This window comes from Wyeomyia smithii, chromosome 2, assembly GCF_029784165.1.
Source record: "Wyeomyia smithii strain HCP4-BCI-WySm-NY-G18 chromosome 2, ASM2978416v1, whole genome shotgun sequence".
Lineage (NCBI taxonomy): Eukaryota > Metazoa > Arthropoda > Insecta > Diptera > Culicidae > Wyeomyia > Wyeomyia smithii.
In genome coordinates, this window is record NC_073695.1 from 20,211,492 (window position 1) to 20,237,494 (window position 26,003).

The 26,003-nt window shown below is 39.9% G+C and overlaps 1 protein-coding gene across 1 annotated transcript in view; it reads right to left on the bottom strand.

Moving 5' to 3' along the window:
- Positions 1 to 26,003, bottom strand: part of LOC129720651 (calcium uniporter protein, mitochondrial) — a 208,601-nt gene that overhangs the window by 129,610 nt on the left and 52,988 nt on the right. The window contains exon 2 of the mRNA XM_055672140.1: positions 14,600 to 14,681. Within this exon, the coding sequence (XP_055528115.1) occupies positions 14,600 to 14,681 (82 nt within the window). The remainder of the gene's footprint in view (positions 1 to 14,599; positions 14,682 to 26,003) is intronic.

The window sequence follows — 26,003 nt, forward strand, 5'->3', positions numbered from 1 at the left end:
CTGAACACTTCGGCGTGGTAAAAGTCAAAATCGAAGGGGTGCATTTTGAGGAAATTGCAAATTTAGTTTCAGATCGAAAAAGAAACAGTGTTGGCAACACTGCAGAAAAACATTGACCACGTAGTTCGATTTTACGTCTGAAATCTTTGAAGAGATATGTCAAAATCACTTGTGGCTCTTCAGGGTCCCGAGATGTCTGCACATTAAAAAAGTTGTTTCTTTAAATTCACAAAAAGTAAGGGCAGTCCCATTTCCCGAGGGGTCCACAAATTGATACAAAATTTTGGATTTTTAAGTTCTGGCTCAAAAAACAGCGACTCATAAATGTTTGAAATCGTAAATGGTCGATGCATTTCCTTGGACACTTGAGATGAGATGAGCTATATATTGATTTTTTAAAAGAAACCCTTAGCATATAAAAAAATTATTTTTTGAAAGAAGTATGCCAAGTTGCTTGGTTTAGTAATACCCAGAAAGTTTCTTTGATGTCTAAAAGGGTGCTGACAACATCTGGTCGAGTGGGCGTGAAATAAATACGAGATAAATCAAACTCCTCCAGAAATTTATAATTGGCGATACTTGGAAGGAGGAACAAGACTAGTTACGTAGATCAATTAGCGAAATATGTAACAAATATACTCACAAGCACGGATAAATAACAAGCATATCACTCACTCTTAATAGTATTGTTTATAATAGAAGTGCTGATTTTAGCGCAGCAAGACTGAGCATGCGACTCATTCAATCACAGCGTTCTACATGAACTAATCGGGGCACACTGTTTCCAAAGCTGTAAAAACGTGATCGAAATTATTTTAACAAAAAAAAATTGATTTTTCAGCCGTAACATCTTCGGCAAAGTTGATCCCTTAATTATTCTTTATTTTATAAAAGTTGCAATTTTGTGATTAATCCACCTAATATTGAGAAATGAATTTTATTTTTTTCAATTTTGTTCGGCCGAGTTTTTTTTTTTCAATATAACATTCAATAGTGATTTTCTACAATTTCTCAATGTTCTACAATGCTGTTTGCTATAACGAAGCTAACAATTTTTTTAAAGAGAGTTAATTTTTTTCTCTTATATTTCTTCGGTTATTGATGATTTTCATTAGAATAATGCACCAATTTATTAACAGATATCTACAAATCCTGCAAATATCTGCAGAAAAAACTATTTCCATATTAAAGTATAAGTAAAACATCATTCAATCCAGATATAGAGACATTTGTCTCTATGATGCAAATTTGGATGTCTTCGACAAAGTTGTTCCTTATAAAATATGCTACAACTTCACTCAGCAAAGTGGATTTTTATATACAAAGATGAAAAAAATAAAACACGTTTCTCACTTTTAGGATCACTAAATTCCATCTTCTGCAAAATTGAGAATTGTTCATGAAACAACTTAGCTGAAGACACTATGGCTCAAAAATCGATATTTTCTGAGTAAACAGTAGTTAGTGTGAATTAGCGCTTTATTCAGGTAGAAATTGTCAATAACCAAACAAAAATTTGTGAGATAAAAATATACTCCCTAAGAACAAATTGCTTGTTTTGTTAAAGCGAATAATATTGAATATTGAAAAATTGCAGAAAATCACTATCAAAGATTAAATTGAAAACATTCATTTTAGGAGTAATTCATATAAACCCAACAAAAGTCCAGTTAAATAGGTGGATAGAAGTATGACGTCTTCAACAAAATTGTTTCTTTTAAAATGTGCTACAACTTTACCGAACAAGGTGGATTTTTATAATCTAAAATGCGAAAAGAGAAATTCGTTTCTCATTGTTAAGAAGATTAATCACAGGATTGCAACTTCTGTAACATGGAAAATAATTACCGGAACAACTTTACTGAAGACACTGCGGCTCTAAAATCAATCTTTTTGGGTCAAAAAATTTCGACCATGTTTTTGTAGCTTTGGAAACAGTGTGGCGGCGGATCTTAGCACTGCATAGCATTGCTGAACATGTCCGGACATGTTAGTAATTTTATCCGGATTTATCGCGTGGCGTTTACTTTCAGCCTTTCCGGCCACTGCTTATAACTGTGGGTGTACCGGTAGCGTGTGTTATTATCGTTATGTCTTGTTTGCTTGATTGCGGAGCGGAGAATAACGAGATATCTAGAAACATCGGTAAGTGGCAATCCAAAATCACTTCTCTTGAAGGTTATCAATCAATGAATAAAAAAAGACAGTTGGGAGAGAACTATCACTGAAATTGACCGCTTCATACCATTAAATTGATCAACCGCAGTCGTGGGTTTTTCCGAATCTCAAGCAGAAACACAGTGACATAAGATAGGCTATCAGAATTCTACGTTAACCTAGCGGTCGCGTCTTATTAACAACTACTTTTTAGTTTTTATCAAAGTCTGCTCAGTTTACCATATTTAACGTAACCTCAGGTCAGTTATCGTAAGTGAATTCAATAATTTTTGGACAAAATGAAATTTGTTCGATTAAATTTGATCAAGTTTTGACGAGAATCCTATAAAAGTTATGTTTGAGGACACGAAGTGTTAGTATTGATCAGTACTTCTAATGACGAATTTTCAGGTGATCAACTTCACTCCACTAATCAATTTCATCCCAAACCACGGTACTTATACAATTGCGTAAAAATATATTTAAATAGCAGCACATCTTGCAGGTTTTTGAAAACTTGGATGGCTTTCTTTGAGCCGAATAAATATAACAATGAATAGGGTTATTGATTTAACATTCCTGAACGTTTAAAAGCAATCATAAGAAGAAAGTTGTTTCTATAAAAGCAAATTTTCAACTATTCCACTAGAAAAAGTCTCAAAGCTAAACATAGGCCGTGCAAGATTGATTAAATTGCAATCACGAAGTCTTCATCTAGGCTAAACTGAGACTTATAATGAGAAAGTAATAACGACATATAACATAGTCAAAGTAAAAGTCTATCGTGATTATCTCACAACTTTTCTGTGTTTTCTATGTGCGCAGGAAAGCTTCAGATGCTTTCCAACTCTGGGTATTCTATCGTTCGAACGAGTAGCTAATCCTTGTTTAGGATCGTGATAAAATACACCTCAGCGTCATTCAGATACACATTTCTTTTCTTTCATTTCGAGCCTTGGGGAAAAACTTATCAGTAGAAACACAAGCCGAAGCACGCAAATTCGATGAATAAAAATGTACACCAGAGAAAAAGATTAACCGAAGCACGTTCCAACATCAGTGGAAGACGAACATTCTGAGGGGTTTCGATGGAAATAAATCACGTTAAAATTCTTGCACATTGTATATTAGATTAGAACTCACAGCACCATGTATACTTAGTAGAGCCATGATTTTGTACCAATAGTAAATGAAAGCAGCTTTAAGCTTTTGAACGATACGAATAGAACCGAGATAGGATAGGTTGCAAATTCTCGCATATGAGGTAAAACACGCAGCCCCACGCACGCACACTCTCGGAGTGTTCGATGAAAGCATTCGTGACAGTTTGATTATCACATCAGCGGGAACGTGATGCCGGCACCGGTAAACACTCTCTGCCCTGCACTGGGGGACTTTCAAGAGCAGTGGACGAGATCGTGATTCGCGTCACGGTGTGCAGCATGTGGTCCGTCGTACGGATCGCGGTGGATTCCGCCTAAAGCGAAACGAAAATTCTATTAGTTCCAAATTAGAGTCGGCGAAGCTCTACTTTGTGTCGCACGAGACAATTAGCGATAGCATGTTAACTTGAAGGGATTTTTACGAAGATAAATTTAACGTTTCCCGTAGGGTAAAAAATCTGCCAAGAAAGTTGGTGAATAACAGAACACGTGTCTTTGCTCATTTTTATCTCGCAAAGTTATCGCCGTACCATGGCGTACTAATTAGATTCAAGGTCTGCTGGGCTAACTGGAAAAATAACATGGTGAGCTTACGAGCGCAAACATTCGTGATAAGAACCTACTCGTTCACGCTTTCGCATGGTTATTAATTGCGTTGGTTTAAGATAAAAGAATTAATTATCATATTGCGGCTTGTTTTTGTGTGATTTCACAACCTGAATTAAATTACGAGCTGCAGTTGAAATGGTACCATCAGTGGGGTTCTATAGCCACTGAAGTCCGAACGAGAGAGAAGATTATTTTTAAAACTGCTTATTGAGTTTGCTATCACACTAATATCAAATAATAATCCTATTATCGTTTATTCGCAGAAACTCTGATTCTGCTTCGAACTACGTGGACCGGGTGCGCATCCGTGACTCGTCCAGCTCATTCGGCGGACCGGGGCGAGGATCCGGGTGGCGTCAAAAGTCCCTTTCGAATATAGATCTGCCGACCAGCTATCGGGGGATTGCTGGCGGAGTAGCCGGTACCGGTGGCCTTGTTGGTGCTGGTCAGTTTCGCTATCGCGACTATGATTCAGGACTGTACGATCTATATTCGCGCATCGACAGTTGCCGGGAGGAGTACGATGATATCTACGGCATAAATCCGAAAGCGTCTCGTGCAGGAAGCAACGCTAGCAGTGGCAAGCAGCAGCGCCAACAGCAGGATAAGCATCATCAGCAGGGGAAAGACAAGGACGACCATCATCAGCATCATCACCAGCGGCAGAAGCATCACCACCACCACCACCATCGGTATCAGGAGTTTTACAATCCCGATAGTAACGAGGCCTGTAGTTTGCGACGGACCCGTAGTCTGGCGGTGATCCGCGAGGAGTCCTACAACGATCTACATCTGCACGGACGGGGCGCTAGACGATCACAACTCATCCCAAGAGCTAAACTGGTGGATAGAAACTTTTTCAAAGACAGGTAAACTTGTTATTCCCTCTTAAAATACACTTATTAACCCCAAGGTACCTTTTTCCAGATACAATTTTATTTACGACGACGGCGAAGGACCGGAGCTGGTAGAGAACGAAAGTAACTACACCTTAGCGAAACGCTTCACCGCTCAGGGTCAACCATTTCCGTGGCACACGGACAAAAGCGATCTCGACAGTATCGATTCTTCGATCTTCAAACATTCACTGCACCAGCAAAACAGTTTCGACGGCAGTCAGCGTAATTCGATCCGCAGCGGTGATTCTACCAAATTTGTATCCAAGGTAGAAGTCCATAGCGATTATTCCGGTGCATCCAAGTCGGAAACAGGCATCGAAGCGGATCTCAAGCTGCTGGACGATATCTCACTGAAGGAAGAACCCCGTACAACCAGCAAAAGCAGTACACTAGAAACTATCAAGAATTGTTACCCACTGGAGAAGAAATATGCTGTAAAGGAAGAAGAAGAAAGCGGAATCACGATCATCGAAATCAAGGACAGTCAAGTCTCGCATAAAAGTAGCAGCGTCATCTCATACGACTCCATCTACCTCTCATCGGAGAGTGACGAAAAAGAAGCGCTAGAGGAAATTTTACCTCAGGTACGCCTCGGCGACGATTCGGATCTGATCGACATCAAAATCGAAGACTACGACGATTTGTTCAAGGAAACAGACCTAGAGAAGGCGGAGAGTACCATCGACACACTGTACGGCCAAGTGACGAAACCGAAACCAAAGATAGTAGGAGTTGAACCAAAGATACAGCCAAACGATTCACTCAAGCGGTACATTAAAAACACTAGTCGTGGCACCATCGAGCGCTTGTCACTAATCTCGAATCTTAAGTTACGTCAAGAATTTGCGGAAAACAGAGCACAGCTCAAGGACAAACCGCTGAACGACCACGATTACCAATACAACTCGCTACCAGACGCAGCAGACGTCTGTAAGATCCTGCGCAACTCCGAGCGAATCGACGCAAAGTTACGTCGTATTTGCGACAACGAGCAATCCGGCCGCTCCACTCGTACCGACAGGGACCACTTCGATTCGCTTCCACGCTTGGACAAAAACAGTCTCAACCTAACGCAACCACCCTCGGACGAGGACACCTCTCTGGAGGAATCGGATAAAGGAGCATCCTCGATTGAAGTTGTTGAGACACCAACCAAGGAAGTGCTCAACAGTTCTTCTTCAAAGATCTACCTGAAAGACTACGGTGTTGAGCTTGACTATGAAAACTCTGTGGTCACGAACAGCGATCAGGATAGCGACATAACAATCGTCGCACCGCAGGATACTTCCACAGTTCCTGCTATTGTTGTGACTCCAGCGGAGAAATCCGCCGCTCTTGGTAGGAAACAGTCAATAACCTCGACACGAAGTGACCCGAGCTATCGCCAGGAACCGATCGTCTACTCAACATTCGCCAGCACCGTTGGAAAGCAAACAACTAATCGAATTAACTTCGAGAGCAAGGAAAAAACCCGTCCGAATCCGGAAGTAATTGAACAGGCTAAGACAAAGTTGAAACCTATTCCGATCGTTGTAGAGCAAGTGAAAATTCCGGTCGCTCTAGCGCCAACAGTTAAACTCGGTGGCAAGAAAGTCATCGTCGACGAAGTAGCAGCTAAAGCGGCTAAACGAGAACGGGAACTCGAACAGATTATCAAAGCTCACGAGGTAGAAGAAAAGACAAATACAATTTTGAAGAAACCAGTCGCGAAAAAAAGTGCTGACTTACCCGCCGCCACCGCAAACAGGGAAGAATTCAAACCGGAACCATTACCGCTTGTAAACAGTAGACCGCCGGATCCGAAGCCTCCGGAGAAAAAAGAAGGTAGTCCGAAGGTTGATCATTCGAGTTTATTCAAGGAAACGAACCCCTTCAAGGAACAGGCTAGACGAGAAGTTAAAAACCGCATGGTAGATCGGCCGTTATTCAAAGGCGTTCGACGATTCAACAGTACCGAGAACATTTACACTTCGGCTCCGATTATAGTGACGAAGACTTTTAATAATTTCATAAAAACTAATGAAGTGAAGACGAAGTCTTTCGATTCGTTGATTGTAGAAAGTAAAAGCGAGAGAATAGAGAGAAAAATGCCGCGGCCACAAGTAATTCAGATTATCGATTCAAAGCAGAACCTTCACGACGATGGAGCTAGCGGAACGCTACAAAAGAGTGCCGAGGATGGAAAACAGGTTAAGAAGGAGTTTTTGCACAAGGTGGATTCCATGCGTAGCTACTGGTCTAAGATGCTCGAGGAAGCGGACGCTAGAGGTGCTGGCGAAGATCAGGTAGATGATGGCCGCTTGCCAAAAGTCGAGCAACCTGCAGTTCTGCAGTCAAAAAACGATGAAACGAAAGCTAACAAAACCGGGAGTTCTAGTTCAACAGAACAACCGAAACAATCGCACCAGCAACGGTCAGCGACCCAGAAGAAGCCGGCCAAGCGGGAAAACTCATCCCGGAACAAGTACTCCACCTATCAGTTCGACGAAGGAACCGAATTTCAGAGCTTCAGTCCAACGGTGGAGATCATCGAGCTCGAGGGACAGAAGCAGGCCGCGTTAGTGAAGCCGAAGAATGTTAACAACCTCGACTTCGATCACGTGCGCTACAAGGTGATGAAATCCGAAATGTTTCAAAAAAACTTGCTGGTGAACCATCGGAAAGCGGCTCAATTCGATGGTTTGATGCAGTATCTACAAGATTACAGCTTTCAGGAATTGCTCGCGCACAATAACGTTGTAATCATTGAGCCGGTCCGGACAAAGATCGAGAAGATTTCTGACAAGCCGCCGCAAGGTATTGCGACGACCTGCCGGATAACAACTGGGGCTTTGTCCAATGGAGAGAACAGAAGAGGTTCCGGGTTGAAGACGCACTTCTTCTACCATCCGATCCGAGTCAACAAAGAGCTGCTGGATGAAGAACTGCCAAGCCCGGATACGGTGCGCAATGTACGAAAGCTCTTCGAGGGAACACTGCGACTCGGGACGACCTCGAAGCAGGTTTACGAAGACGCGAAAACGAGTGGGGGTTAGTATAGTCGTTCGGGCTTTGCCAAATCTAAGAAATTGATCAAGTTTCTCACGCAGGTATACGAAAATGGGATTCAGCGAGTCTATCCAGTGGCGTATCCAGCGGGGATCTAAGTTCACCCTGTGAGTGTGGTGAGAATGAAATCGAAGGCTACTACGGTGAGGAGAACCTAATTGGGGACGATGAACTGGAGTCGCACTACGTCAGCCAAGATGTACTGGAGAAGATTCGCGAGTGTGGCTCTACCGTGACCTATTACGGAGGTCGGGTAGTTGATAAGAAGGGTGAACACATCAGCACGATGACTAAGGCAATCATGAAGGAAATTCGTGGCCAGGAGCGAAAGACCTGCCAGGTTTGTCAGCCTCAGGGTTGCCGTGTCGAGCAACGCCGCCATTCAAGCAGCCATCAATCGAGCACGAAGCTGGACGGTCTAGGTAATGACACCGGAAATGTGGGCCCTTTCAGTAGGACTCTACCGCACAAGCTAGACAACTTTCAACTAACCACCTACCAACCATGCTGCTACTATGACACTATTACCGTTCCGTTTTAGAATATTGACTTTAAAACTTAAGAATGTAGAGACTTTAGTGTACTTTGCGTGACTATTAGGTAGATGAACGTTTCGTAGGAAATAATATCTTATACTATGTAGTGTTGGAGATAGACCTCGCATTCGACCCCTGAAAACAACCGTACGCGAAGGTAATTTGATCTTCCTCTAATTTATGTTCTCTTCGAGTAAATAACCATCGGTTGGGGGTAAACCAAATAAACGATCAGCTCTCTAACAGTCATACAAAGCACACACGCAAATCAATATATTTACCCTGCTTAGCTTAACCACCCTCATCTCTAAATAATCACGCAAAAATACATGGTGAATGACAGGCATATCACGTGAAACTAATGCAGGATTTGATTTTTTCCAGGTGTTAAATTCAAACTTGTTAAATCAAACAGCTGCAGTAGCCGCTTAGAGTTGGCAGGCACCGGTAAAACGCCTCCGGATCTAGTAAAAAACCAACGAAAAACGACGAACGTCGGGCGGCCAGAGCATCCGTCGCCGACCGTCAACGGTGTGTCTACCTCTTCCGACAAAAATAATAACGATGTCAACAAAGAGACTAAGTCTGTACCATCACCAACTGTAGAGGAACCCGAAGAATCAGTTCGTGACTTGGTCAGCCGTTTGGAAAACCACACCCTAAGCGTTCGCACTAAACCCCGAATTATTGAATCAAAATGCATCGAGAAAACAGACGAATCCAAAGCAGAACCGGCCATAACAATCAACAGTCTGTCGACGGAGGTTTCAAACAAGAGCGTTCTTGCGGAAAAGTCTGCTAGCCAATCAGACCCGTCAGTAACAACGGTTACGGTGAACAATCATACTACTGTCCCCGGTCAACTGATGATTCCACCCCTCCTCAAGGGTCAAAAGCCCACAGAACACCAATCGACAGCTGACAGACCGCCGAAAGTTTGCCGAAACAAAAACGTCGACCTAGCTTTCGCAGCCACGATCAACAAGGCCAGTAACAAACCGGACAAGGAGAAGCAGAATCATGCACGTAGATCGTCTCTCGCTACAAACAGTTCCGTGGACACGGTTGACTCACTGGAAACGGCTCCCTCTAGTGCTGCTTCCACAGGCAAAACTGTCACCTTCAACTTTCAGGGCCAAATCATCGGTGACGGTGACGATGAAAACAACAACGAAAAATCCAAAGCCAACAATCGTGGAGAGGTCGAACACTGGGAGAATCTCAAGCCAAGTGTGATCGCCGAACAGCGAAAGTACGATGAACTGACGTCTCCAAAGCTGGTCAACTGGAGCTCGATCGGCAAGGGCAGCTTCGACGAGCGGCAGTACTTTGCGAACGATAAGAAGCTGATCGAGAAGCGTAAGTACGATGAAATGGAGTTCGAAGAGTTTGAGGTCCTGGATCCGAATGCACCGGCCATCGTGCAACAGCAGCAACATAGCGCCCCTGGTGAATGTTATGATAGTTTGAACGGTAGTCAGTAGGTCTACTGGCTATGGAATATACGGTATTTATAAATCTGTTACAATTATTCAAATAGTATTATATTGTACTTACTATCTGTAGAATGGAAAATTATATTATTGTTAGTCAAATGGAAAGTTTTTGCTATGATGGATGATATTGACCCAATTTATACACGACTATTTAAACCAGCTGGAGACTAATAATTGTCAGATAAAATCCATGACCTAGGTACAAATAACAAAAGGCACTCTATTCGATTGAAAGCCGGGCAGTGCTTCTCTTCCCTGCGGCACTACCATTAATTCCGACGCGGTTGCATGCATTCGACACTTTTATCTTCAATGATTTCCCTGGTGAAGTCACTAACAGTTGCAATAGATACGCTGCATTCTGCCGAGTGAATTATTCACGTGAAATAGGATCACTCAATGGAACTAAATAGTCATGAAATACCGTAGAGCTCAACCCGAACGCAACTGTATCCGTCGTTCTATCAAATTCAGTTTCACAATAAATTTTCATTCTCCCACTATGATTCGGACCATCAATTAGATAAATCACTTCAATGGGAGATGGAACTTTCAAGCCATTGAATTGCATACTAACCATTGCTATAACTCTTAAAACTTCGAAACGATGATCATTATTAAGTGCACCGAACAAAATTTAATGGTTTTTAAAGTCAATCAAGCGAGAGTAAATTAGCGGGGGAAAAGGGTGGCACCATAGTCTGTCTGCTTCATAATAAAATTCTTTGTTTGATCTATACGACGAGCAGAAAAGCCTTTGAAAACTAGGATATTTATTTCCGGAAATGCTCGACATGGTTTCTTGGTTGGGCGTTGTTTTGTTCTAATTTTAAACACAGCTCGTTCTTGGATAGCTTTTCTGTAGAAAGAAAGGTAGCATGTAGCAAAGCTGCATGTAGTGAAATTTCTGAAAAAGTTGTCATTTGGGCATTTGAGAATTGAATGTCTCGCATTTTATGTCGCCTTCGGCAATCGGAGAGCAAAGCAGTCAATTGCTGATTGTCGAAGCAACGAAAAAGATGCAATTCAAAGTTTTCCCACGAAAAATGGACTTTTGAAATAATTTCTGAAACGGTTAGTCTGATATAAAATTGTTGATTCAAAAACACACTGTTTTACACAAGGGTGCAATTTACTTCTGTCTCTAAACAGTCAAATTCAACAGTCAAAGAATGAACTGTTTGAGTGAGTCTTCCCATCAGCGGCACCAAGAGGAGGTAATTTTTTTAATTTTTTTTTTCTAGTTTTTTTAAGTCAAGAAATTCGTTCGAATAACAAACTTTTATTCGTATACATACAAGAACGCGCATAAATATCAGACATTGGGTGTATTTTCGGCTGAGCAGTCTCAAAAATTTAGAATAAAAGGATTTTGTTTTATACTGCCCGACGTTTCGTCATTGATCAGTGACATCTTCAGGGGAAATTAAGAGGATTTATCAATGATTGGCTCCTTTATTACATATAAAAGTGGGTACAAAGTTACAGTCTGTAACTAACATATATTTTTCAGGATGATTGTTTAAGCTAATCACCATCACTTATTGGAGCGATCTAGGGAACGTCATATAAATGTGATGTTTATTAAACTTGCGATATAATTTTTAACGAATCAATATTTTAAATGAACTTACAGAGCTATTTGCTGTGAACATTTTGTGCATAAGATGCGACTGTAGTTCATGCAATAGTTTAGGTTATTAACCGTATTAGTAGAACGATATCAAATATCGAAAGAATGAAAAATATTCATTAAATTCTACTATCAACATCGAATGTAATGATAAATGGAATGGAGATACGACTGGAATCATTGGTAATAATAGATTTACTCGTCCGCAGATACGTATTTGCGACCAGAGATCAGATCTATTGTGATATTGCCCAGGTATTTCCTGTACTCCGCACTTTCTATTATTGGCAGTATCACTATTGAAGTAAGCGATACGCTTATCATTCATATCCGTGCTTGTGTGTTAGTTTAACCTTTCCGTTTCAAGCTTACTACTCTACTATATCGAGCCTCTGTCCCTCCTAACAATATCGCCTAATTACAATTCCCTGAAGAGAACTTTCGAACGTTACTCACACCAGTTTTGTTATAACAGGGACTTATTTTTGTTAGAAGGAGAGGAAACAGCGGTACTGTAGAATTCAGATTGAAGGAAAGGTACTTGGTGGAAAGCCTGAGAATAAACCCATGCTAAAGTCCTTTGGCAACCAAATGGCCTGATTCTGCTAAGATTCGAATCCACGACCACCCGCTTACCAAGGCGGACTCTGTAACCTTGCGGCTACGGAGAATAAACCCATGCCAAAGTCCTTTGGCAACCAAATGGCCTGATTCTGCTAAGATTCGAACCCACGACTACCCGCTTACCAAGGCGGACTCTGTAACCTTGCGGCTACGGAGCTCTCCCACATCAAACCACGACTTGCAGTCTGCATCAGTGCAAGTGAGGGCTGGTAAAGAGCATAGTGGGAAACCTTCCTTTATTTGCTAAGTTAGTAGGTAGTTGGGATAGCCAATTTTAAGCGAACAGTTGTGAAAAGTTCTTCCAATTGAGGTAATACTGTAAATTATGCGGTTGTTTATGGGATTTTGGGGAGGATATTGAATGGCCATGAAGAATGATTACACACAACAGAGGTGTGTCCCATAAGTTCAAACTAGAAAAAAAAAAGAATGATAATAGGTATTTAGCCATTCCTGTGAATTTTGAAGCCCCCAGCCACCAACATTTTTCCAGAGAATAAATGAGTTTTCTCGTATACATAACGTTGAAGCGACGAACCCGGCGGACAATTACTATGCGGGACTGCAACATTAACGCATTTCTACCCTGTCTAGAGGCAATAAATTTCACAGAAATGGTTAAAAAGCTATAATCTTTCTAGGGCAGCGATTTCGAACTTTGGGCAGCATTTTTTCGCTTTTGTCGACCAGTGTTATCTACGCCTTTATTAAAAGCATGAATAAATGTTGTTTTGAAATATTTTAAACTTCCAGCTACATCTAAATCTCATAGATATTACTAACGGGGCGTAGCAGGTGAATAGTAACCGAAGTCAATGGATGTTCCTCGTTGAAAATATTTTCAGCAACTTTCGATGTGACAAAAATGTGGTGAATCGTTTTCTGAAACTTTACATGCTTTCATAACTTCTGCAAAATCTTCTTTGAAATATATCCCTACATTTCGTTCAGTTTGTCCAATGTAAACTATATCGCAGTGACAGTATGAAATTTTATAATTTCCCGCTTTGTTCAGGGCATCAATGGAATCCTTAGTAGAACCCAATTTTGTTTTGAGTGTGGACAATATCCATCCTAATTTTTTAAAATTTTGAATGAGTTTAAATGTCAAGGCAACGTCATGTCCAACAGCTACGTTTTTCAGATCTTCTGTTATTGGGGTGAGTGTGAATTTTTTTTCAATTGGGCTTGCTACATTTTCTTCTGAATTGCTGGAATGGAACTTTTATGGCAACCATTTTGTCTGAGAATTTCGAGAATATATCCCAATTCCTTTTATATGGCTGCTTTACTGAGAGGTAAAGTTTGCATGCGATGGATCATAGGGTGAAAATGTGCCATTTTGTGCTGGAACGAATGGTTTGAAATGTCAGGTATTACCCATTTGGATTCCTGGGTTTTCTGAATATTTTCAGAAAAAATTTTTTTCGAACCGGTTTCTACCCAACTTAAAAATTCTTGCTCCATTCGAAAGCTCATATTTTTTTACATAAAATATATTAAAATCCAAACCAAAACATGTTCGATCCATCCATTTTTTGTTAAATCTTACCTCACTAAAGTTACTGTAACACATGATATTCTCCATAAAACGTCTCCAACCTACTCATCATTAGAAAAGGGATAGGAAGAACATTCTTTAGCATATATCAAAACAAGATAAAGTCACTTTCAATTCAAAATCGTCAGGCGACAGTGACGCTGTTAACTTTTGTTTCCAAAAGTCTCAAAGCCGAATTTTCCTATACATTTTGAACACAATTTTCAAATTTTTTTTGACACAGATATCAGTAAGGTGGACGAATTAAAAACCACAAGCGGATATCAGCAAGGCAAACGAAATAGACTCCACCCTTAAGACTTATTTGGACTCGATAGCAAGAGGCAACATCGCTAGTAGTTGCATTTTTTTAAGCGTCGTCACTGTTACTAGTTAGAAGCTTTCTGGAGCAGAGAGCTAATTGATTACTAGTTGGTCTTAGGTTAAATGTGTGCTACTAAAGAAAAATTACAGTCCTGCCGGAGGCCAGTTACCATAATTGGTTCAGAAGAGCTGAAATAACTTCCATAACAGTGCAGTTACAAGTTCAATTATGATGAACCAATTATTTTGCGCAAAAAGATTGTTTTGATAATTATTCTAGAACCTCGAAATCTTCCAATTACATTGCTTAGAGCTACGCTTTCTAACTGAGCCCTATATTTTCTTCGCTGAGCCTCTCTAATCCTTATGTTCAAGTGCTAGAAAAAATCTATAAAGATGTTAAAAGGAGCCAAGAATAAAATTTCTTGCTTATAAACGGCAAAGTTTGCTCTGCAACTTTTATCAAATCCTTAACACCAAAATGGCACAAGAACACGTTCGAGCGTGGCACAGAGGTGTGAAAGAACGAAAGAAGGTCGAAAAAACGCCACCAGTAAATATCACCCCTACCTTGACTACTATCACTGCTGGTACTTTGTTGTCCTACTGTGCTGCTGGTGCAATATCCTTTTTCTATTCGATACCAAGGATCCTGCAAGTGAAGAAGAAAGAACAAGTAAGTTAGATTTGCATTTTCGGTTCACTAAATACGGCATAGAGATGGTGTATACTTTTGTTTTTGTCCGCAGGTATTTTACGTTTGAACTTTACAAAGAAATAGCTAGTTCACTGTTTGTCGGTTGTGAGGAACTGCTAAGGTCAGCAGGACTTTGCTATTGTACACTGTAACAGCTGTAAATTCCATAAAATATAGAAAGGTCAAATTCGGAATGTCCCATCAAAGATTTCACTGTGACAAAGTGAGCAATTTTTTTCAAAACATTAATTAGGAAAATTATTTATCGGACTTCCTATCGAAAACTAAAATCCAATCAAGAGATCCACCGGGATGGAACACAAAAAAAGTGTCATCTGCTGCTCAAACAAGTATCGTAATCTTTGCTCTGTCAGCTTATCCAAACAATAAACACCCACTTGAGCGGGAAAATTCAACATGCATTTCTTATTTTGCTTCCCTTCGGCATACGCACAGGTATGAAGCTTATCCTATCACAGAAAATCCAATTTTACAATTCCGCAGCTTCCTTTGTACATCGATCAAAGGAAGGGAAAGCGCCGCAAGAGGAGGATCTCACCCTGAGAAATATTATGATTGTCGCTGACACAACCTGCGAAAGACACGCTACATAACATGCTTCCCCATGACGCGTGACACGGCATATTCGATGTACGAAAGGAGCTCACGACATGATGAAATAACAGTAACTTTTCATACACTGACTGCTAAATAAAGTTACAAAAAAATGTACGATTTTGTGTAAACATTTTGATTTGGAAGAAGCAAATGGCGATTGAATTATTTTGTCTACTTGTAAAATCAGTCACGTAACACGTAATTGGTAATTACAGTGCTAAACCTGAAATGCCTCCATCCCTGTTTTTATAAATTATATGCCATCAAAGCTCTTTGAAACGACTATTTTCATTGCGACGAAATCTACACTGACATTTTCCAGGTCGTTTTGAGTTAACATATATAGAATTCCGATCCTTTATTGCGACATTTCTACAGGCCTTTCTTTCTTTGCAATGTTGCTATAGAAAACTTCGACTGTAGACATAAAATTAAATAGCACACGCGCTCGCACAAGAAAAAAAAAACGGCTAAACTCTCTGTGCCGAAAAAACGATTATTATTAAGACAAAAATTCGATGGTACACTTCTACATTCATATACGAACAAATACATACTAGCTTTGGCAGACTTTCAATTCAAACACTGTTTTTTTTTTGATCCAAGGAAAATTGGAGCAGGAGAAACGAGGCCCAGTCTGGTCGGGCTCACCGGACCAGGATTTAGTAACTTTCGCAGCGTTCTCTTTTGCCACCAGTTCAATGTACCGCAGCGTTTCTTCACCAGATGATGGATGAGAAACTAAATTAACTCGTTCCCAACCTTCAACTCAAGCCCAATATGCCACATTGAATAGAGTAACTTGTATACTTTCGATGGTGCCAAACTGCTGTCCCTGTTGGCCTGGCGAAGTTTCATTTCTTTCATTTTTTGTAAGCGAACAGGCGACGCCTGAACGTAGACTCACTGTCCGTTAAAAATAAAAGCCAAAAGTTGGGTTCAAGGCTGACACATAAAAAGGATTATGTTTGGATATACAGAACGAGAACAAAAAATCGGTGCGAGCCTGTACGGATTTCAAAAGGCCCGGAACGACAACGAATAGAAAGCCGTCGAACAGACTGCTTGGCGAACGGCCAACTCAAAGAAAGAAATTTCTGCAGCGATTTAGGCACAAATAGTTTATTTTATGGCTATAAAGCACAAATGTTGCAACGCGGTGCTTCTTCAATTTCATAAAACACCGTGCGTCTGCATTGGAAAATTTTGCATTCGCATAGCAGCAAATGTTACAAGTTTGCAGGAAGACATTAGGCCGTATGAATAAAAGAGTTTACTCCTTCTATTGTCGCTAACCAAAAGTAGCGATGTACGGGTCGCTAGAGTAAGTCATGAGCAGTGATTCTCTACAAAAGCCAATAAAACTAACCACACGCCAAAAGCTTCAATAAGCCGGAGGATTTATATGTTAGCTTTACTTAGCAGACCAACTGCATGAAGAAGAGTGAAGTTCAAGCGGCGACAGTGGCCACTATAAACATGGTTTAATTGCTCCGTGAAAGAGAAAGCCGGACGGCTTTTATAGTACGGCACACGAGTTGGAGCTTAGTTTGCACTTATGGTTTAAGGATTGTTCGTTCCTTGTTCTGAGGAGTACGAGTCTCAACGACACCGTAAATGAGCTTTCCCCGACGGGTAGGGCGACCATTTAAACCCTTCGTCTGGCGAATGTTCGTCTAGTCACATTCATACCACGTGGGTCTAATCAGACCCACATAAATTTTTATACAATTATCCTTTTTTAGCTGAAAACTTTTATGGTATTTATCAATTTTTGCCCTCCTGTATCCAGTTCTCGAATCTCGGCGAAATGAATTTCAACGTTCGTTAATACTGCTAATAGATTTAATTGTAGTTTGATTTTCTTCGTTAATTAGAAAGTGGGATAGAGAGCGTTTTACGCTTATAGAGGTTTTAGAGCAAAGCTAGGCGAAGCCTCGGTGCTGATTTCCGCTTTCGTAGCTTGATTTTCTATTTATTATACACAAACCTTGCAGTCAATAGCCAATGTTTTCGAGTAATGTCCATAAGAAATACAATTTCTCATTAAAATCAAAGTCAGAAGCAATCATTAACTATCATCAACTTACTTGTCGATAAATTTTCCATCTCACGCATACACCATTTACGAGCTGAGTCCTAATCCTATGATAACAGCCATTGAAGAGAACTCGCAAAGTTAATTTCAGTTTGCTCAACATTTTCTGCCATAAATCCTTTAATTCCTAAACCCGTTCCAGCGAGCAAACATTTAGCCTATTTGCTCATAAACCTGAATACACGATGTTCACACATAATTCACCAGACATTTTCCATCGCAATGCGGCAACCCAACCCCGTTATTTTTCTGGTCTATGTGTTCACACATGTCGTGGGGAAGTTCTATGTTTAGTAGGTGTATTATGCCAACCAGGCACCGCCGTTAAGCTTCACGCCCGTATATGTTCAACATATGGGCTTAAAAATTATTTATTCGATGATTACGAACTCGAAGTCATCTTAGTCGTCCTTGCCGTTACAACTGCTCCTTTCACGCACACACGCACCCATTGAATGGAAGAGTTAACCGACTATCGGTTAGGTTCATAACTCAACGAACGTGCTTTCATTTACTTTATCGTACTCACGTAACACAGGAAATGTTTGTATAAATGAGGGCGCTCACTCTGCTTTTCTCATTTGGTGTTCGGTTGTTTAATAATGGTTGAACAAGAACTTGATAAGCTCCCCCGCTAAACCAATCACCATTGCATCGAAAGCTTTGACAGTTCGGTAACAACTTTCTGCTGTGCGACTGTCTGTCGATGAATTACACGGTGATTCATAAAAAGCTTTGTGACAATAGTCTGTCACAATATATATTATTATTTTTGAAAAGCTGTTTCCGAATATTAGCTGCCAATCAATCAATTTAACCAAATTTCTTTCCAGCAACCTGAAACGTCTAGAAATTTTCCAATAATCGATAAATGCAAATTGGGAAGAAAAAGTCCATACGAAAACTGTTCAACTGACAGCTGCTGAATTGCACCACACGTGGGTCGACCTTTCTTCTACCTCCGTAGAAATAGTTTGCGCTCGTTTTCAAGAGAACGGAGAAGACAAAGCTGCAATTGATTGAACGATTACCGATGATGCCAGTTTAATTGCCCAAATGAACGGCTAGAAGGCACAAGCAATTGTTATTCGTTACGATACGTGGGGGATTTCTGGGCTTGCTGTGGACGAAAATCGAAATGGTTGCCTGATGTTGGTAAATCAGCGTTTACTGGAAAGGAGCTTTTATATTCAATCCCGCGATGAAATGGTAAGATTCGGAAAATGGTTTGGAAATGATTTCATCATTTTTTTGTTTAAAAATTCTAATATTCGTAAAGCATGAAATAATTGCAAAAACTGTTTTAGATTAAGGCTGCCTAATAACTAGAAAAAATTGCTAACTAAATGGAAATAATGGGAATAATTTATCACCAGCTTTTTGATTATACATATTTAATTTTAAGCTTGTAGTTCATGGAACTTTGCCAATTTTTATATTTGACTATGTAACCCAACAAATTTCGTCTCGCTCTTTTTTTTTCTTTTTTTAAATAATTTTAAACATTCTAAATTGATTCCACATACATCCAAAAATTGCCCTAGTACTTTGTTTATAGTCTGCAAATTCATGGCGAATCGGATATCGGATACGTTCAAACTCAAAAGGAAAATCGTTTGAAATTATTGGTTTGATCGGAATGAGAGGATGTTTGGCCTATTTGATTGTGTTGTGCTATTTGCCAGCAACCGGAAGTCGTCATTTTGGATTTCAAAATGACATGATTAGTTGATTTCTGACTATTTAATTGTGGTTCCGGAAATACTCATATTGGATGGTACTCGACCATTTCGAGCTGTTTTCAAGAAACCGAAGGTCGCCATCTTAGAAATCAAAATAGTGTTTGGAGTCGATAATCGACCTCTGTGCATCGTTCCGATCATTTTTTGCTATTTGCCGGTTTAATTAATTTAAATATGTATTTCATTTGTGTAGGATTCCCTGCCCTCTCCAAGAGAGGGTGTCAAATCATCATAGAAACGATTCTTGCACTTTAACATCCTTACTCTCCATATATGGTTAAATTGCTTGATTACTACTCGAGTTATGTCGAAATTTGTGTTTCACTTGTATGGCAGCCCTCCCTTCCCGGTGAGAAAAGGGTATCTATATGCTTTCAGAGAATGGAGTGGTTTTAAACCATCATAAGAACCTTCTCTAGCGCCAAAAACCCCTACATACAAATTTTCACGCCGATCGGTTCAGTCACTTCCAAGTTCATATAAATCAGACAGCCCGACAGACAGAACTGCATTTTTATATGTATAGACAGCTTATATTGTATAACTGACGCTTATTCATCAACTCTAGTTTACTCTCGGAGTGGCTATTTATCAGAGATTTCGCGTGCGCTATTATATTTGTGCCCAGTATGAGTATTCAGATACATCAGCTTTAACATTAAATGAACATGTAGTAGTGAGATACTCAAGTGTCTCATGGTGGTTTTTGCCTAGGGACTTCGTCCGCATTATATTCGCTACACTAATTCCTGTAGCGCGAATTCATCATATAACGAAAAAAGTAACGCATTAAAAATTTCTTAGTTCTTTACGTTCGTATCACGGTTCTTTCCTATAATCCGCGTAAGCTACATTATCGATCATTAAAGTGTATCATTTGAAACTTTAAATTTGGGAACTTTGGTTTAAAATAATCGAGTTAAAGCGTAGAGTACATGCAAAACCTTTTTTGACGTAGAATTACGTTTATCATGAAGCTTCTAAGAGAGGGAGTGAACATGAAATATTTTTTCTCAGTTTCAAATGCTTGGTAATTTTCAATAACTTGGTTAGTTTACAAAAAAGTGGTTAGTTTTCAACGGATTCCCGTCATTTTTGCAGCAATCGATTGAAAAATTAGTTACGCGTACATCAAACTGCAAAAAATTATGATATCATTACGTGGACTATGAAACTATCAAAAATTGTCGAGCCATGTTTTGAAACGGTAATTCCTTTCAATCAAAACTCAGAACAAGGTCAAATACAATTTCGATATTTTCGAAACCGGGATGACATCAAATGACCGAAAATTGACTTTAGACGCCATTTTGTGGTTAAAGATGGCGACTTCAGGTTTTTTGGGAAAAGCCGAATATGGCCAGGTACCACCCAATATGGATATTTTTGGAATCAGAATGCTGCCTAGAGGAGACCAGAAATTAATTCCAGACGTAATTTCGAAAACCAAAATGGCGACTCCCGATTTCCGAAAAACACCAAATACCACCCAATATAAGTCTTTTAAGACGCCATTTTGACACCAATGAAAAATCTTCTCGAAATCGATATGATGCCCAGAAATCAGATCCAGATGCCATTTTTTAAAAACGAATATGGCAACTCCGGATTCCCGAAAATGAACAAATACATCCTACAATGGCTATTTATGGAACCAAAATTATACTCAGAGGCCCGAATGGACTCGAAACGCCATCCAAGAGGGTTATTTTCGGCAAACAGCAAAATATGGCCGAATAGTACAGAATATGGGCCGGAATACAATCAAAAATTGCCCAATATGCTTATTTCTGAAACTGAGATGATATCCAGAGGTCGAAAATTGACTCCAAATGCCATTTTGAATCTTCTCAGTGCCACCACAATATTTTCATAACAGTTTATGATACAAGATATTTATTGAGCCCACCCAGGAGACCATATAAGGCTTTACCAAACAACGATATTGTCGGTGCTTGAGTACGGGTGTTTCTGCTTCCGCTCCGCTGCTAACACCCACTTAATCAAGCTGGAACGATTACAGTATCGTTGTTTGCGTATTGCCTTAGGTTGCATGCATTCGGCCCATACGATGAGTTTGGAAGTTTTGGCGGGCGTTCTCCCACTAAAAGACCGCTTTTGGGATCTGACTACTCGTATTCTCATCAAATGTGAGGTTTTGAACCCCTGGGTAATTGAAAACTTCGATAAGCTAGTTGAACTTAATTCTCAAACCCGTTTCATGACTGTGTATTTCCATCACATATCTCAAAGTATAAATGCTTCCTCATACACCTCCAATCGTGTCAACTTGTTAGATACTTCTGTTTCTACTGTGTTTTTCGATACATCCATGAAGGGAGAAACTCGTGGAATCCCGGATCATTTACGCGTGCAGCAGATCCCTAAAATATTTTATAACACATATAAAAACATCAACTGCGACAATGCGTTTTATACTGATGGATCACTTCTCAACGGGTCCACTGGCTTCGGTATCTTCAACAATAATTTTACCGCCTCCTACAAGCTCGATAAGCCATGCAATGCAAAGCATTCTCCGTATTTCCTGGGGAAAATACGGGGACATTTGAGTGCTTTATCCGAAAAATCTTCTCAGATTACCTTAGTGTCCCTTCTCATTGTTCCATTCCGGGCAATGAGAAAGCGGACACTTTGGGGCAACAAACGGTGATATTTACGATAGACCAATTGCCTACAATGAATTTTTGCAAATCTCACGTCAGAATACGCTCGTCAACTGGCAGAGCTCGTGAGATAAGGGAGAACTGGGAAGGTGGCTACACAGCATCATCCCCAAGGTTTCCACCAAACCTTGGTTTCGGGGGTTGGATGTAGGACGAGACTTCATTCGCGTGATGTCTCGGATTATGTCCAACCACTACGGGTTAGACGCACACCTATTGCGTATTGAGCTCACGGACAGTAACCATTGCGTTTGTGGATTGGGGTATCATGACATCGAACACGTAGTTTGGGTGTGTGCTGAATTCCGTAACGCTAGATCCTTACTTTTGAATACACTCAGGGCCCGAAATAAACAACCCTACGTCCCAGTCCGCGATATCTTGACCCAACGAAACACTACATACTTGAGGCTGATCTACGGCTATTTGAAAAGCATAAGGGTACCCATTTAACAATTCCAACAAACAGAACCGTCGAAAAAAAAACCATCCTAGTTTTAGTTGTAGACTTAGTTTGAGCTCGTAGTCGGCAGCGAGGGTAAAAAATTTGCCTTAGCTTATACGAGAAACTAGAAATAAGACCCAGTTGGCTCCGTTAAACATTATATGCATAGTGCCGTGTCAAATATACGTTTTCATAAAAAAAGATATTCATTTAAACTATTATTTCATTTAAAACTTGCGGTCGTGGCTTCGCTCACAACTCTTTTGAATTTTTAAGCTGCATAATAGCTGCAAATCATGCAGTTCTTGCTAAATGTTCGATGAAATAGGTAAGTTCCGTTTTTGACACATTCCGATTTCGGCAACTTTTGGTAACACAATTTTATTTTCTGTTTTTCGAATTCTTAACTCATCATTATAACACATGTTATTTTTTAATAATAAGAGAGTTCAAAACCGTGTTCACCAGTATCCCTCTACAACTTTCTACATGACGTTTTTTTATTCAGCTTCCGACGACGACATGGAAATTTTTTTGTTAGAATGTTTTTGAAGTTTTATTAAACGCGTTCCAAGGCGTTTGTTTTGCAAATCCTGCTTTATGGCCGATAAGCAGATAGGTGCATTTTACTTAACCGTGCATCCACCAAAAATTTAACGAAGTAATAAAAAGTCGCCATTGACTCAGAGTTGCTTGATAAATGCATATTATTTGATTGTAGTTTTTTTAAGTAAATGAACTAGTATAGGCAATCGGGACGATCAATTGAATTCATTTGTGCTTTTTGCCAACGAAAAATTTAACTCTAGGAGTTTTTCCTGAGCTGGCTGCCCAATACTGATCATAATATTTCTATGGCCAAAACGGTTTGTTGAAATGCCGATTTCGACCTCTGATTGGTTGCTTATTGCTACATTTACCTAACACGGTCGACATAATATTAAACCTAGTTAGCCGAAAATGCTCTATTCGGGTTGTATAAAAGCCAGCTTGTGGTCCCCGTGGTTCTGTGGTTAGCGATGTCGATCGGTTAGCTCTCCCACATGGTTGTGATACCGGGTTCAATTTCCGATGAGGTCGGGGATCTTTTCGAGCTGAAAATTTTCTCGACTCAGCATTGGGGCACGGTGTATCATTGTACGTATCCTACAACATAGGTTAGTGCGATATTGTTGTTGTTAAATGCCTGCTTTTGCTCAAACCAATCAGTTAGTGGATGGCCATTAGCAAGGTCCTAACCAAATAGCAGCGGGATACCAGCAGCGGGGGTAACAGTAGCGGCAGCGGTAGCAGCATCAGCGGTAGGTGCAGCGGCACTACTTCATCTAGTAAAGAGCTCCCTTTGTGCTGTAGTGGCAGCTGCACTACTTCCTTATGTAAAAGGCTACCTTAATGCGGTAGCGGCAGTCGGAAATAGCACAGAGGAGCGATTAACACCATATCCGATATTATATTGAACAATAAATTGTCATTTTGAGGACAAATTAAATTTCTCGTTCATTTATTATACTTCATTCAAATTGTTGGAACGCCTTGATAAAGTCGGCTGTAAATTCGACTTCATCTCCATGTTGCAGCACGAATTGATTTTTTTTTTCTTCAACCATACGCAATACCCAATAGCACCGTAATAAAATGTTACGTAACTGAGTGCGACATTTATACGACACTAAAAAGCATAATCGAGTCTTAATTATGTAAATACTATGCTATTGAAAATGTTGAAACGCAGATTTCGATTGATCTGATCGGTCGCTAACACGGTCGACAGAGTATTATACCTAGTTCACCGGTAATGCACTCTTGGGCTATATTAAAGCTTGCTTCTGCTCAAACCAATCATTTTACTAATAGAAGCTGAGAAGAACGGTCCCAACTTTACGGTATATCCGATCATTGGTGCAAGAAGGTGATTATCTGGTAACTGAACCGAACAGCAACAAGCAGAGTGATTTCCAATATCTCGCTGCCTTTAAATAATAGCGGACCATTTGCATGACGTGTGAAATGGCTTTCGTTCTGTTGTTATCTCGGTAGCATTTTCTACAAGTTTCAGAACTTTATCGGCTGCTAAGTTGTCCATAACAGCAATCAAAAGTAGTTAGCACGTGATATTCTAACTAATAGTTGTGCATTGAAAAAAGTGTAAAATCTGCACATAACACAGTGCAACACTTGACTTTTTTTTCTGCCTTGGTTTCTATATATAATTTTTGTGTGTATTTTGATGTAAAACCAAGTTTCCCCGAGTTTGAACATATTTCAACTTAAGGGGCAACAATGGCGCCATTTTGAATTTTTGAGAAATCGAAAATTTGATGTGTTTTCGACGGCATTTTGTTTTAAGACCAAAAATCAAAATTATAAAAGTTTGTCCACATATTAGCGGCCCCTTAAGTTTAAATATGTTCAAACTCGGGGAAATTTATTTTTGCATCAAACTTCATCAACAATTCATACATAAAGCCAAGGCAAAAAAATTGTTGCACTGTGTAATCAAACAATGTTGAACGGAATCATATCCTTCGATTTAAAAGGTATTTCGTAATAAGTATATGATACTACTCGATCATAGCATTCACAGAAAGCATTCTCTAAATCACTTTTACTTCTATAAGTACACTATAATTCAACCTTGTATAATTTAAGCTTGATTTCTTCAATAGTTACGTTTGAACATATCTTGGCGGTACTCCAACAACTATCAAAATACAAACGATTCCAGAATCCACGTCAGTTAAAAACGAGCCAGAGGATGGAAAACTTTTCAAGCTCTGTTCATTTCCTACTCGCCACTCCAGCGCTGAGGATAGCAAATTCCAGGTAAAATTCTCAAAGGAACGAATCTATTCTGCAGTTCTGCGCTCTATAGGGACTGACCCTAACGAGCATCCGCCTTTGCTATATAATGCTCACCGTCTCTCAGCAGTGCATTTGTTCCGTGGTTCATAGCAGTGTCGTGAAAGACTGGCAGGTTTACCACAATCTCCAAGTAGAACCGAGTTGGAAAACTTCCGGAATCGATACCGGAAACAAGCAAACATTCGACTCGTTCGGTTGTCGATGAATATCTTGCTAAGTTCTAGAAAACTAAGATAAGTAGATAAATTTAACAATCCAAGCGACTAATAGTATATAACTTAGAAGCTAAACTATTGATAACCGAGTTAAATCAATATTCAATGACCGAGATTGTGGAAGGTAGCGCATTGCTAATTTTCTGTAGCAAAACTTTTCCCACAGCAGCTGAGATGATTTCTAATTAATATTTATAACATCTTCGGCCAACTTTCGGCATTAAAAAAGCAACAACAGACCCCGCGATATTAGTTGAAGGCTAATGGTAAACTTTCAACGTGCCAGCTTGATGAATAATTGAGCAACTCTCTTCAAATTTTGCAATTGCCTTGTTCGCACTACCACATCCCACGCATTGTCACAATAGCACGAACAAAACCACTCAAGATGGCACAAGACCGGACCGACAACGAATTTGCATCACAGTAAAGCAAAACCTTAGTATGCAAACCTTTTCCAGGACTGGTTATTATTCACATTTGATTAGGGTAATTTTAGGCATTGAAATTGCTTTCGGTACCAACAACGCCCCCGAAAGTGAGGGACACCGTTCTAGTTGGGTCCTAAAGTTTAAAACGGATTTCTGATTTTTATATATCAGCTGAAAGA